The sequence below is a fragment of the Mauremys reevesii genome, linkage group 1, assembly GCF_016161935.1.
Source record: "Mauremys reevesii isolate NIE-2019 linkage group 1, ASM1616193v1, whole genome shotgun sequence".
Taxonomy (NCBI): domain Eukaryota; kingdom Metazoa; phylum Chordata; order Testudines; family Geoemydidae; genus Mauremys; species Mauremys reevesii.
Genome location: NC_052623.1, coordinates 343,818,206 through 343,833,266, shown reverse-complemented (window position 1 = coordinate 343,833,266; position 15,061 = coordinate 343,818,206). Strand labels below are relative to the sequence as shown.

Sequence of the window (15,061 nt, the reverse complement as noted above, 5' to 3'; positions counted from 1 at the left end):
AAAATACAAAGTCCTGTACTCATGTTTTTCTCTACCTCTTTCATTCTCTCCTTTCTGTTTTCCTGTCCACCCCTAAAAGCTGTTTTCTTTAGCATGATGGGGAGGATGTATTTTTGGATGAACATAATTGTTTAAATGCAGAAATAATTTTGAACTCAAGGGTGTTGGCACATGCTAGAGGGTAGCAGGGTTGCAAGAAATAGGCAACATGGATTTGTTAAGAAAAAATCATGCCAAACCAACCTAATTTCCTTATTTAGCAGGGTTACTGGCCCAGTGCATAGGGAAGAAGCTGTGATCTATCTTGATTTTGACACAGTCCCTCATGATTCTCATAACCAAACTAAGGAAACGTGCTCTAGATGAAATTATTGTAAGGAGGATGCACAACTGGTTGACAGACCATACTCAAAGAGTAGTTAGCAATGGTTCGCTGTCAAACTTGGAGGGTGTATCTAGTGGAGTTGCGCAGGGGTCAGTCCTGGGTCCAGTAGTATTCAATATCTTCATTAATGACTTGGATGACAAAGAAGAGAGTATGCTTATAAAATCTGAGAATGATACCAAGATGGGAGGGGTTGCAAGCACCTTGGAGGACAGAATTAGAATTCAAAACAGCTATGACAAACTGGAGAATTGGTCTGAAATCAACAAGATGAAATTCACTAAAGACAAGAGCAAAGTACTACACTTAGAAAGAAAAAAAAATCAAACATACAACTACAAAATGGGGAATAAGTAGGTGGTAGTACTGCTGAAAAGGATCTGGGGGTTTTAAGGGACCTCATATTGAATACGAGTCAACAATATGATGCAGTTGCCAAAAAGGCTACTATCATGGTGGGGTTTATAAACAGGAATGTCATATGTAAGATATGAGAGGTAACTGTCCCACTCAACTCAGCACTGCTAAGGCCTCAGCTGGAGTACTGTGTGCAGTTCTGAGTGCCACACTTTAAGAAAAGATATGGACAAGCTGGAGTCCAGAAGAGAGCAAGAAAAATGATAAAAGGTTTAGAAAACCTGACCTATGAAAAAAAGTTAAAAAAAGCTGTGTATGTTTAGTCTTAAAAAAAAAAAAGATGAGGGGGGACCTGATAATCTTCAAATATGTTAAGGGCTGTTATACAGAGGTCTGTGATCAATTGTTCTCCATGTTCACTAAAGGTAGGACAAGAAGTAATCAGCTTAATCTGCAGCAAGAGAGGTTTAGGTTAGATGTTCAGGAAAACTTTCTAACTATAAGGACAATTACGTACTGGAATAGGCTTCCCAGGGAGGTTGTGGAATCCCCGTCACTGGAGGTTTTTAAGAACAGGTTGGGGATCCCCCTGTCAGGGATGATCTAGGTCTAGGTCTACTTGGTCCTGCCTAGGAGTTGAGGACTGGACTAGATGACTTCAAGGTCCCTCCCAACCCTACATTTCTATGATTCTATGAATTTGTGAAGCAACAATATGCATCTCTATTTAGAGAGAGGTCAACACATTAGTCAGCTTTTAGTTCATACCCAGAAAAAAAAAAAGATAAATATTAAACTCTCTGTGCAAACTCAATTTCTCAGGAATCTATAACATTTTAGCATGTTTGAAAAATAAGTACATAATAAACAAGCTACAGAAACTCCAAATTTGGAGTATTTGTTTAAAAAAATACTGCATTTTTCAAAGTTACAATCAAACAATGCCTAGTGTCATAATTTGCATATAACATTGCAAAGAGAAATAAAATGTTCTCCCGCCCTTGCAGAAGATGGGGGCAGCCTAGTTCAAGAGGTTGCAGGACAGAAAGGATCAGTGCAATTGGGAAACGCTCCAAGACACCAGATTCACCCTCCAATCCTGCAGTGTAAACTTTCTACAGCATCTATGGGTAAAGTGGAACATGGCTCCTAGAAAGCCTCTCATCTTCCCTTCTTGTTCCCGCTGTGATCCCTAGTGCAACTAGCTGTGGGAGCAGCCCACATGTACAGGGTTGCAGGCCCAGGCCTTTGCTTTTCTGACACTCAGTTCAGTCTTCAGTGATATCAGTGGAGATTCCCCACCCTGGGCAGCAAATAGCCTTCCGTCTGGTGAGTGGGGAATTGGAAGGGGGACTGCAGCCTGTTGATTCATTTTGTCTTTTTATTTTGTAAACTATCTAAGGCGAGGACAGTCTCTTACTATATGTTTGTACAGCACCAAACACACTGGGGCCCCACTCATGGTTGTGGCCTCTAAGCGTTCCTGTAATACATATAATAAATACTAATAATTGTCATAGGCAGGTATCCATTTCCCAACACAACTCCTACTACAATTGGCATCCTCCTGAAAGCTTTTACAGCGAGAGCAAGTTCTGAACAAATGAGCATGGAGACTGAATTAGCCTCTCACTCAAGCCATCGCCCCTCCCGCCCAGAACAGGGATAAAGGACATTAGCAGGCAGACAGCAGTGGGGAAGCTTACACTGTCATTCTCTGTCCCTGCTCTGTTGACAATCAGGAGTCAATCCCAGGGCTACCAATGTGGTATCTTTCATAATTATTACGTTCACAATTTTTTAAAGTCATAACTCCATTTACGAGTAACAATACCTATTCCTGAGGGACCTGTGACGCAGACTTTCTGAAGACTTTAAAGCAGAGAACAAAATGTGTAACTAATACATTACCAGGGAATGAAACATCTTTGTGGTTTGCAATCTGTCTTTTAATTGTCCACCATTTACTCCGAAGCCACTGTGGTGAGCGGACACTGCTCCATCCTTCAGCCAGTAGATCCCAATTAATTTCATTTTCATCAGACACCTCAAGCTCTGCTATCCTGGCAGGGTTATAGAAAAAAGGAATCTGTCAGAAGCTGCCTTCAGGCCTTTAAGGGATGTTAGACATCTTTGCTTAAGAATGGATTTAGGCTTCCAAGGCTCCATGCTGCCAGATGTCAAGCAAATCACAGATGTCAGAGATGGATTAGACCTATTATCTCATCCAGTCCATCTCCCTGCCAATGCAGGTTGTTCTTCCGCCTAGACCTATTGTAGTGCCCTTCCAGACTAATTTTAAATCTCCCAAGCAATGTGTTGCAACACTTCTCTTGGGAAACTATTCCCCTAATACATCTCATGGGCAGGAAATACTTCCTGATATACAGCCTAAGCTTTCACTCTCTTAATTTCATCCCATCACTCCTAGTTATACTCTTCTTTTACCCTAAATAACATCCATCTCTCCTTAGTATGGACTTATGTCTCCCCTTAGATTTCTCTTAGGTAAGCTATACATAGTTAACTATTTAAAACTTTCCTCAAAATCAATCCCTCCAGGTTCTTCAGAGCAGGGATTGTCTTCATATATGTAAGCAAATATCTAGCACCCTGTGGGCTCTACTACAATCTGTAGGAATAATCATCATCCCTCAAGTCCCTTCAATTTGTACAGTATGCTGGGGAAGGGTTTTTGCCTGTAAGCTGCAAAAGCCCTCTTCACAGACCAAGTAGTTGTACTGACTATACCTGCTAGCTACAGGAACAATCCTAAAGGGATGAATTATGAATGACTGGACAGACTGTGAGAGACTAAATGCATCAATACTATTTTCACACCAGTACTAAGAAACATAACCAGGATGTATTGTAATTTACAATCAGTCAGGTTAATCATTTTGAATGTATGTCATAAAGCAGTGACTAGTGCTCTGTAAATCATGTTTGGATTCCCTGCCTGTCTCTCCCTTTTATAGCCATCCAAGAAAATTATCAAATCATAATGAAAAATTGACTGGCTGAAAAATCTGAGTTAAAAGTATTCAAAACAGAAGAGGAACTGAATGGCTCAGAAGATTTCTAGTGGACTATTGAGCCTTTCACCACTTGGTTATCAGTTCAACTCTAACTCTGGTAGGGATCAAAGGTGGTGCCATCTGGTGGCCTACATGAAATGAAATTGTGGTCTCAGTTTAGTTCCTTGTGGACATGCGTCCACATCACAGAAACCACCACCACACTTGACCCTCGTTGGCAATCTCAGCAGAGAGGCCAGGGACTGAATGGGCATGGAGACTGAACTACCCTCCAGTTCAGGGCTGAAGCGCATTGGTGGGGCAGTGTGTGGGAAGCTTGCATGGTCGCTGCCTGTGCTGTACCTGTTCTGTGGAATAATAGAAGACTTCAGTCTCCAGGGCTTTCAATCTGACACCTTTCACGAGCACTAAAATTCACTAAAAAAACAAAAACAAAAATAATGTTCAATATGAAATCTCTGGGAAGTGTGAACACAGCAGCCATTTTTGGCGTGTTCTTGAGATCTCTTAGTGCCTGGGAAATCAGCAAAAGGGACCCCAATGGAATTCTACTAGTGTCACTTTTTTACTATGAAATTTTTTAAACTGAGAACACAAACCTCAAGATTAAATTTATTTCATCCTCCTTAGTCCACTCAGTTCCGCCACTCTGTTTCCAGTTCAGATAGTTAAGCCATTTGGAGCGGCATTGCTTTTCAGAGCGTGTTCCGACCCGTTCTGCCACAGCAGCCCACGATACCCCTTGGGTGACAATGTCACCTGGCTCTGTGCTGGTTAGCTCATGTACCACTTCTGCTAGCCTCTTTTCTTCTTCTTCTGTCCATTTTCCTAACAAAATAAAGGACAAAAACATGCAAGTTAACCAACAGTACAAGCCATCTTAATCTGAATAGCAGATATGGAACCAAACAACAGTTAGTGATTGGAAGCAGCACTACAATTTTCAGGAGTTTAACCACTTGCATAACTGTGATGCTCTGTACCTTGGGGGAACACCCAGCACCCACATGTTCATCCTTGTAAAATGATTGTGTGGTATACAATGCAAAGTTTGTCATGACGGGTGTCTTCAGAAGGCTCATGATGCACTGAGCATTGTTGTTACAGTAATGTCATAGGTTATAATTTCATGTATATAGTTATGAGGCTGAAAATGTATCCCCATGGCTTAAAGCAAGCCCAGCCAAAAAAATCTCCAAGAGCAGAGAGGCAGTTCACACCTCATCAGGGCATGTATGGGACAAACCCAGCCCAGCCTCACATGAACAAAGGACGCTGGCCTAGGCAACAACAAAATAATCTGTTAGACTCTCAGGTAAGTCACCCCCTTTCCGTTGGTCAGTTTGGGACTGCAATGAGGTAATGCTCACCTGACTCTGAATGGGGGAGAGGAGGGGCAAAGCCAAGAGGGAAGAAAGGACATAATAAAAGGGACAGAGATTTGCCAAGCTCTTCCTCTCTCTTCCACCTACATCTACAGAAACCACACTAAGCGACTGAAGTGCTGATCAAAGGGGAGAGCCTGGCTGAAGAGCAACCAGCCAGCCTGTGGTGAGAACATCTAAGTTTGTAAGGGCACCGAAAGTGTTAAGATCAGCTTAAAATGCATTTTGCTTTTATTTCATTTGACCAAATCTGACTTATGTTTTGATTTATAATCACTTAAAATCTATCTTTATAGTTAATAAATTTGTTTGTTTATTCTACCTGAAGCAGTGTTTGGTTTCATGATGTCAGAGGCTCCCCTTGGGATAACAAGTTTGGTACATATCAATTTCTCTGTTAAATTGACGAACTCATATAAGCTTGTAGTATGCAGCGGGCATAACTGGACACTGCAAGAAGGAGGTTCCTAGGGCTGTGTCTGGGACTGGAGATATTGGCTAGTGTCATTGGGTTGCACAATCCAAGGAGCAGCCAGAGGCTGTGCGTGAACAGCCCGAGAGAGGGGGTTCCCATAGCAGAGCAGGGTAAGGCTGGCTCCCAGAGTCAAGGATTGGCGTGACCTAGCAGATCACTGGTCCAGATAACAACAGAGGGGAACGTCACAATAACCTCCAACAGTCATAGTGTCCTAGACTAATATAGGAGTTGCCCTATGTACTAGGTACACCCCTTTGACGGTCAGATGTTCCAACAGTACATCATTAACTCATTCAAATGCTTGTTGGTCCACTGCAGTAGGAAAAGAGTTAATTGTTTAAAGGCAACATCTTTGCCCCTGTGAGCAGTAAGGATGGGAATATTCAGATCTATACTGAGAAAACCAAGCACACTCTGTTCTAGTTATCATCATCCTCTCCCTCATTCAGGCTCCTTCCTCCACTACTTATTTATTTGTATGCCCATCAGCAGAGTATGTTAGTGCTCTCCTCAATAAAACAAGACACTGCTTCCTCAGAAATACTAGGAAACACATACCATATCCCAACTAACAGATGGGAAGCCTCACAATCTCCCACTATGAGGGTATGTCTACACAACAGGATTATTCTGATTTTATAGAAACCGGTTTTTGGAAACAGATTATATAAAGTCGAGTGCATGCGGCCACATTAAGCACATTAATTCGGCGGTGTACCGAGGCTAGCGTCGATTTCCGGAGCATTGCACTGTGGGTAGCTATCCCATAGTTCCCGCAGTCTCCCCCGCCCATTGGAATTCTGGGTTGAGATCACAATGCATGATGGGGCAAAAACAGTGTCACGGGTGATTCTGGGTAAATGTCGTTAGTCAATCCTCCCTCCGTGAAAGCAACGGCAGACAATCATTTTGCGCCCTTTTCCCTGGATTGCCCTGGCAGACGCCATAGCACGGCAACCATGGAGCCCGTTTAGCCTTTTTTCACTGTCACCGTATGTCTACTGGATGCTGCTGACAGACGCGGTATTGCAGTGCTACACAGCAGTATCCCCTTGTCTTTGCAAGTTAGCAGAGACGGTTACCAGTCATATTGTACCGTCTGCTGCTGTCATGGGTGCTCCTGGCCGGCCTCGGTGAGGTCGGCCAGGGGCACATGGACAAAAATGGGAATGCTACTGTGTAGCGCTGCAGCACCGCGTCTGCCAGCAGCATCCAGTAGACATACGGTGACATTGAAAAAAGGCGAGAAACTAATTTTTTCCCTTTTCTTTCACGGGCGGGGGGTGGGGGGGTCAGCTGTCAGTGTTTGGACGCGAAACATGTAAGGAAAAGCCTAAGTGCAGCAGAAAGTAATGCTGGTGATTCAATATGCATGCCACATTCACTCTGGGTCAGTACTGAAATGATGCTCCAGCATGATGCAAAGTACTTCCGCTAAAAGTGCTGACTTTCAGATGAGACATAAAACCAGAGTTCCAGGCCCCTTGAATGTCATTAACAATCCCATGGGAGATTACATGGGTATTAAATCCGGAGTCCTGGCCAAATTTCAATGGGGTAATTATATACTGGCTACCTAATTTTCCCCTTCATTTTTAATCAAGTATATTTCATTTCCTGTCCTACAATATTGTATGGTGTTGATACATGCTGTTTAATAGTTTCTTCACTGTAATTCAGCCATAGCTACACTTTAGCACTGAGTGATATGACACCCATAGAGAGAGAGTTTGTAAAAATCCAATGATTAAAATGTATCAAATACTTTGTAATTCATCTTGATGAAAGGTACCATAGGAACATCAGAGCTCAAGATTGTTATTAAAGGCCTACAAAAAAAAGTTACATATATATTGTAATTTTTTTGCCCTTTGTGACCTGAAATTAGAAATAAAAAGACTTAAAATAAAAAGTTACCCAATTTTATGCTACGCCTCAGCCTGAAGTGAATTTCCTACAGAACAGGAAATCTCTAAAAACAGCAGAAAGAGATAACAATGGGGAAACTGACACACCCTTAACTAGAATATCCTTTACTGACACCACTATACTACCATACCTGTGTGTTATAATACCATACCTGTGTTGCAGGTGTCCTTCATCAGCCTACATCGATCTTTTACAGATGAAGCACTTCTTCCCAGTGCAGCGCCTATTGTTGCCCAATCATTACCATGCTTTATTCGTAACCTAAGTGGATACAGTTTATTAGCATTTTGTTCAAATGACTCACACAGCTATACTGCATGGTAGGCAAAAATAAATATTATATTATTGGAGAGTTAGCACAGTCTCACAGTAGATGGGACTGGTCGGAATGGCAAAGTTTTATTCACAATTTTTGCTGCTAATTTGTCACATGATGCTGGAAGCCATTTAGCCTGGCCATGCCTCAGTTTATCCATCTGTAAAATAGGTATAATTATATTTAACTGCCTCAGAGGAATGTTGTGAGGCTTAACTAATTATTGTTTGAAACATGTTCTGAGATCTTCAGATGAAAGGTGAGACTCCCATTCCAAATTCTTATCTAGTCTCAAGGGGAGACTTTGCATGTGGTACAGGGAATATTCATGAAGCCTGGTATAATAGGTGCTGAAAAACTGGGAATTCTATAACTCACCTGCCCAGGATGCCAGGAAGCATCTTGCCTCGCTACTTTCCTATTTCTAAAGCTTATGCATTCTCCTTCCTTCACCACCTCTCAGAGTGGCTTAAAATATTAACCACAGTTACGAATTAATTTCAATTTATTATGAACCCATCTTGAACTCTAGGTGCCTTACAAAACACATAGAAACTTCAACTGGATCAATATCCAAACAAAGTAACTCCCACCTTAAATCCTCCATTCTTCCCATCAATGCAGGCTGTATCCTAATCAACCCAGTCAATCCTTGAGGAAAAGCCTGGGAAAACAGATAAGCCTGCGGAATATCCTTGGTTCTGTCACACTGAGGGTGTGTATTCCAGATTCAAGGACCCTCATTGATGTCTTGGTGAAGTCTCCCAACATCTGTTTTCACAAGGGGAAATCTTATGCTTGACCATTCAACCATCCTTACAGCTAACCTGCTCAAGCTCTCTAAAGAAAGAGGACCAAACTAGTCTCAGTTATACTTATGAAAATCTGAAGTATCATTGGTTTCAATAGAATACATCAATCTTAGTTTGGCTAAGTGCTGTATTTACATCTGTAAACACATCCAAGAAGAAATTGACCAGAAAGTGGCTTTCATTGCCCTTCAAACTACTCTGGTACACCACTACTTTGTAGAAAAGAGTTATAGCAGTCAATTTACCTACGACCACTGAACCGAAATGTTCATAGTGAAATCTTTATAAAATTCTTTTTTAAAACTATTATAAATTAGATAACAAGATCTTGTGAACGCAAAACTTACTCCTTGAGCTTTTCAATTTCTTCAGGAGTATACCTATGCAATAAATAAAAAGAACGTAACTTAGAACAGAAACATACACTTTTTGTTAGCCATATACAATGTACTACTAACAGCACAAAAGAAAATTTCAAACTGAGGGAAACAATCTGAATATTTAAAAGCACATTAAAAGGTAAATTATTTATCTTTGTTCATTTCTAAACATGTTTGGATCTCTTCACATTTAGTTTTACACTGGTGTAACTCCTTCAACTTCAACGGACTTACTTCTCAGGTATGAGAAATCAGAATTAGGTCCACTTATGCCTTAAAGAAGGGCTAGTTCTTCACAGCACATCTCCTATTTAATTCTGTAATTGTCATAGCGGTGTTTATTGCCACAAATGCATCATTAAAACTTAGCACTCAAATTGCACGTTTCCTCTTCAAAGAGCTTTATAAACCTTAACTAAAATCCTAACCATCACCCCAGGGGGATACGTATTTCCATTACTTTACAGTTAGGGAATCCAAGGCCGGGGGATTAAATGAATTGCCCTCTAGATCACGACAGAGACAAGATTAGTACTCAGCAGTTCATGGCCTGGCTCTTAGTTCTGTGCTCATTTCACAATGCTTTCCACATCCTGGTAATCCTTTTATAGTGAATACTATCACAGTTGCATTAGACTCCAATCCTACAGTAGGTTACATCAATGAAGACCCATGCACCGATGCAAAATTCCACTGGAGTCAATGGAACAGTGTGCTAGCATATCCTGATGCAGGATCAGTCCTTCGGAAGTTCTTATACAAAATTATGGAAAGGAAGGAACAAAGAATTAAGAAGGAAAGAGAAGGTCTTATATAAATCCGAGGTGTCTGAAAAGGGCGCAGAAAAGATAAATGGCCAACAAATCCCTGCCTCTAATGAGATGTTGTTTTTATCTTGAACATACATCTCCCTACAGTAGTGGACCAGTGATGGGAACACTTTTCAGAGAGAGTTCTGGAAAATGAAGGGAATGAAGGAAAAACAAGACGAGTCCCTTGTTAACACTTAGCTAACTAATCCCACTGATTTAAACAAAGTACCAGAAAAAGAAATCTAAAAAGACTGCAAAGCTTAGGTCAAAGAGAATCATCCCACCTGATGGAAAAGGACACCAGGAAATGTACTGAACTGCTGGCAGGTGACATTAGCATCCACTGCCTAGACTGACCTGCAGGATGCAGGAGAAATGGCTTTTCATATTAATGTTTTCTGTTTCCAAGTTTTCTCCAGTCTGAAAGTTCTTCAATTACTTAAATGGGTAATGCCAAAAAGCATTAACAAAAAACATGCTATGCATTCTAAAAAAAAAAAAAAAGTTTGTAGATTGCTTCGTTTAGAGTCCACTTATTGAGCTATAATACCCAAATGAAATCAGCCATGATTTGTTTTGTTTGCTTTTAATTCCTCCCCCTATTTAGAGAAACAGCCTTCTCTAATAGACTGAGCTCTGTACCAAGAGCCAGGACCTACTGAGTCCTAAAGCTGACTCAACATTGACTTGTGTGAAGTCTTGAGCAAGTCATCTACGCTTTCTGTTTATCTTCTTGTTAAAATGCAGGCGTGTTTAGAGAATAGTTAACCTTTGTTAAAGCAATGTCTAGAAAACTAAAATGGTATTTGCTATCAAATGTGCCATCAGCGTTATCAAACACAGCAAGCATGGTTGCTTGCGTATTCAATATACAGTAAATTCCATAAATTACACAAATCTCTGAAGCAACAATGTGGAGCAACAATAATGGGCTGCGTGGCCAGTAATTCATCTCTGTGCATGTACAAAGGCTACACTGGAGATCATTGGAAGCACTTATACAAGTTCTGACAAGACTTTATATCAACAGAACCAAAAAGGGAGGGAGCTTGACCTTTTTTTTCCCTAGGCCTAATAAATCTCATGGCAACAGCCTCTAGTCTTGCTTCTCAACTACCTCTAAGTTGAAAGGAATTTACCTTTTCCCCCAAAAATGTCATTTTCATTACTTGAAGTGAATGTAAAATAAAAAAACAAAACAAAAACACATGATCCTAATGATACCAATCAAGCCATGCATTATTATAGGTTTTCATACTTTCCAACATGGTTTCTGTCATCATACATGCGAAGAACTCTTCTATAAACTGCAAAGAGAGGCCGGTTCAGACCCCATGCTATGGTCCTGTAGAAATCTTTTCGTTCATCTTTTGACATCTCAAAGATAATTTCAGTGGCATCTTTTATTCCACGGGCCTAGAGAGATCACATTTTAAAAAGATATTTTAGACAAAACTGTATCATTGACAAAGCGAACTTTTAAAAATGAGAAGGTTGGTACATTATTCTCAAATTCATGAGAGATATTTCATAAAACTATAGGTCAAAATTGTAAAATTGGATTCCTAAATTAGACAACTGAATCTATATCTGCCCAAATAAGTGCAGAACATTACTGAAAAACAGATCATTCATTCGGAGGCCCAAATATGCATTGAAATGTCTAACTTCTATACAAGTTTGAAAATTCTAGTAAATTTTGAGGTAAAAAAAAAATCAATGTCAAATCTGAGAAGATCACACAAAATAAATTTAAACTGACACTGTTTAGTTTATACACTGGGGTTTTTGTAAGGAGAAAAAAGTTTCACAAACAATCTGAAGAAATGCTTTCATAAAAAAATCAATCAATGTAAAGCTAATTTGAAGGCAGTGGTGCCCAACCTTATTACACAGGAGGGCCACATAATCCTAAACACAACCTTGTGTACTGATTCTACATATTTTAAATCAGATTTAAGGTCACCTGTATGGATTTATATTTTAAGTTCAGCTTGTTTCATATGTATTTAGTGTGTAAATAACCAATACTGTATATAGAAACAACCTGTGTAAACTAAAATGACGTAAACATGACGACAAAATGCTGATCAATCATTACTGTTGAAGCAGGCCTTCTGAAACGCTCTGGTGGGCCATGTATGGCCCGTGGGCCATAGTCTGGGCACCTCTTTTTAAGGTAAAATATTTCTTTACATTGACGGAAACCCAAACAAAGCTTAATTGTGATAGCACATGAGAACTAGAAAGTGAACATGATTATAAAAGAAAAACAAAACTGACCAATTTAGTTTAATTGTCCAAGCTGAGTGAAGTGAAAAAGGGAAGCAAACATCAGAAATGGGGATAAGGTATGGTAAATTGTATTTTACAAACCATTTCAATATTAATCCAGAGGGTTATTATTAACCCAAGAAAGAACTGAGACTTTAATTTGACCAAGCTAAATAAAAAAAGGCATGTACATGTGCATGATTTTGTGAGTATAAATTCTAATACCTGTGCAGGTAGGTGCTAGTACTGGAAAAGGTGCACAGAGGTATTTGCACATGCCCTAGTGAAGACTGGATCTAGCCCCTTCTGTAGGTGTAGATTCTTCTCTTGATGTGGCCATAATTTCCATGGGAGTTACACATGCTCAAGGGAAGATCACACCACTTGAGCACACTGATGTAAAATTTTACAATGAATTATTCTGAGCATGCAAACTGGAAGTGTTGTGAGACGATCTGGCAGAGCCTTAAACCCTAAGTATGATTACAATAAAAATTATATTTACTGATTTTATGCATTAGAAACATTTTTGGTGTATTTCAGACAGGCAATAATCAATTCTACTACAAAATGATCAAAATAAGCCTATTTGCATGCTCTCTGGAAGTTCTACAGAAAGTTAGTTTCAAATAGGATATAGTAGAAACAGCATAACCAGCTAAACTAGCAGACTAATGTACTGTAATTCCTACCTTTAAATAACGTTCAATGTTACTCATCAAAATGTCGATTTCTTCCTTCGACCACATTCCCTGCTTCCATTTATGGCCTTAAAATGGACAAGACAAACTAATCACAATGCTGGAGGCAGCAAGGTGGGGGAAATCAGAACACACAATTTCCTTACTGAAGTAATTAACAAAGAAAAACATGTAGTAGTTACAAACTAATTAGAACCATTACATACCAGAAATAACTCTACTTGCTAAGCAACCAGTTTCCATGTTTGATGGCTTCAGTATCACCAACCCCAAGAGTTCAAAAAGAAAAAGAAAAAAAATCACAAGAGTCTGATGATTTTAAGCCACTTAAAAAAAAATTGGGGTTGTTTTTATTTGGCTTCTAGTTTTTGAATCTTTAGGGTGCATTCAAGTCACGTGTTTAGGCTTTTCTCTGCAACCATGAGGACTGGGAGCTTTTTTTTTTTCTTTTTTTTTTTTTTTTAAATAATGAAAGCTGAGACTCTCGTGTATTCCCATGACTACAGGAGCCAGGGCTTAAAGAAAAACAAATATCACGAGACACAATAAAATTGCAAAACCTGGCAACACTGCAGCCTTATGTTATGGACCTTATCACTTCCAACCATGCCTGTGTAGTGCTAACTGCTCTTAGTGCTCCCCATGCAGTCAATGGTAATAAGCTCTGTGCCTGGTATAGTTTGCAGAATTGGGCCCTATGTCATTATTATCTGTATTGGGAGTAGTACCTAGTGGTCACAATCAGAATTGAGGCTCTGTTGCATGTGTTGTATTTCCTAAATAAAAATGGCAAATCAATACAAACAAACATTAGTTAGACCCTTGCATCTGAAGAAGTGGGTATTCACCCACGAAAGCTCATGCTGCAAAACGTCTGTTAGTCTATAAGGTGCCACAGGATTCTTTGTTGCTTTTACTGATCCAGACTAACACGGCTACCCCTCTGATACTAAACATTAGTTAGTCATTTCAATACCATCTAAGCTTTTGGCTTTTTTAAAAAGCAAAACCAATTCAATTTTATTCAGAGATAAGGATGCAAACCTTAAATACCATGATCTAATAGCCAAGTGGCACTAAAAATAACTGCCCCTTTACTCTTGCCTACGGATATTTTCTCCCTTTTGTGCTCATAACATCTTTACTAGTGACAGATCACACGTAATTAAGGATACGCTCCTGACCCACTTCAGGTACTGAATGCTGGCTACATGCCCATCTCTGCTCAGAAAAACCAAGTATTTCCTTCTTAGCCTGATCATTATCAGCAAAACAATTTGGAGAGAATTGACAAAGACCTTTTGCTTATTGAAATCTAATTATAAATCAAAAGTACAGTTATTATAGCTAATTCTGTTCCTGCAATGTAGGAGAATGTTCTTACACCATGTCCTCAATCTTTCTCTTCCTCCCAAACGACATACAGAGACCGAGATGAGGTTCCAGAGGTAAATTACACCTATAGTGTATAGTTACAATTTTCTGTCATTTACATGACCATCTGAGCATAGAAATCATACAAAGAGGAGATGGAGCTGCACTTTACATGGAATATTATCTAATTTGAGGAAAGGAAACCTTGTATTATGCCTTTGCTATGTTTGCCTACTTCTAGCCAACTTAAGCCAAGTTTCATATAATCTGACACAGGACACATGTGACCAGTCAGCTCTTCACCAAATCATCATCAAGAACTCCTTTGACCACAGTCTGGAGAACACTGCTCTAGGCTTGTTGATTTTGATAAATGTGAAGTCCATATTCCTCCCCACTGGCTGCTGGAAAGGAGATGCACAATCTGCTTCCTCACCCTAGAGTCTACCAGCTACTGTCATGGGGCATCTCAACTACTTTAGCCCCAGCCTCCTGAAATGGAAAGCAGTCTCTTTGCTACTCTGCCCCCTATCCACCTCAGTTCTTGAATTGAGCACCGTGGAGATTAGAACTTGTGCAGAACTGAGGAAAAATGGAGATGGAAAAGATGAGTGAAACTACTGGCTCTTAAAAGCAAGCATGCATCCGATCAGGACAGTGAATGAAAGTGATAGACAGGAACAGATAATATGATGGCTGCTCGTTTCTTCCTTGTCCCAGCTCTGAGGTTCCCATTCCCAATGCTTCCCAGTCATTGCTCCCTCCCTACAAGCCACCGTCCTCTTTCTGCAGTAAACCTCAGATCTATGGCGTTTCTGTG

General features: G+C 40.0%; 1 protein-coding gene across 3 annotated transcripts in view; it reads right to left on the bottom strand.

The window, feature by feature from the left end:
• Positions 1–15,061, bottom strand: part of DMTF1 (cyclin D binding myb like transcription factor 1) — a 50,019-nt gene that overhangs the window by 15,825 nt on the left and 19,133 nt on the right. For 2 of the 3 annotated variants that reach the window (XM_039519308.1, XM_039519309.1), the window contains exons 6-11: positions 12,859–12,935; positions 11,151–11,308; positions 9,048–9,080; positions 7,724–7,833; positions 4,380–4,608; positions 2,654–2,805 (exon numbers count right to left, since the gene is read on the bottom strand). In XM_039519308.1, the coding sequence (XP_039375242.1) occupies positions 2,654–2,805; positions 4,380–4,608; positions 7,724–7,833; positions 9,048–9,080; positions 11,151–11,308; positions 12,859–12,935 (759 nt within the window). Of the gene's footprint in view, positions 1–2,653; positions 2,806–4,379; positions 4,609–7,723; positions 7,834–9,047; positions 9,081–11,150; positions 11,309–12,858; positions 12,936–13,073; positions 13,126–15,061 lie in introns of those variants that run through there. The other variant, XM_039519310.1, reaches the window with a different exon arrangement.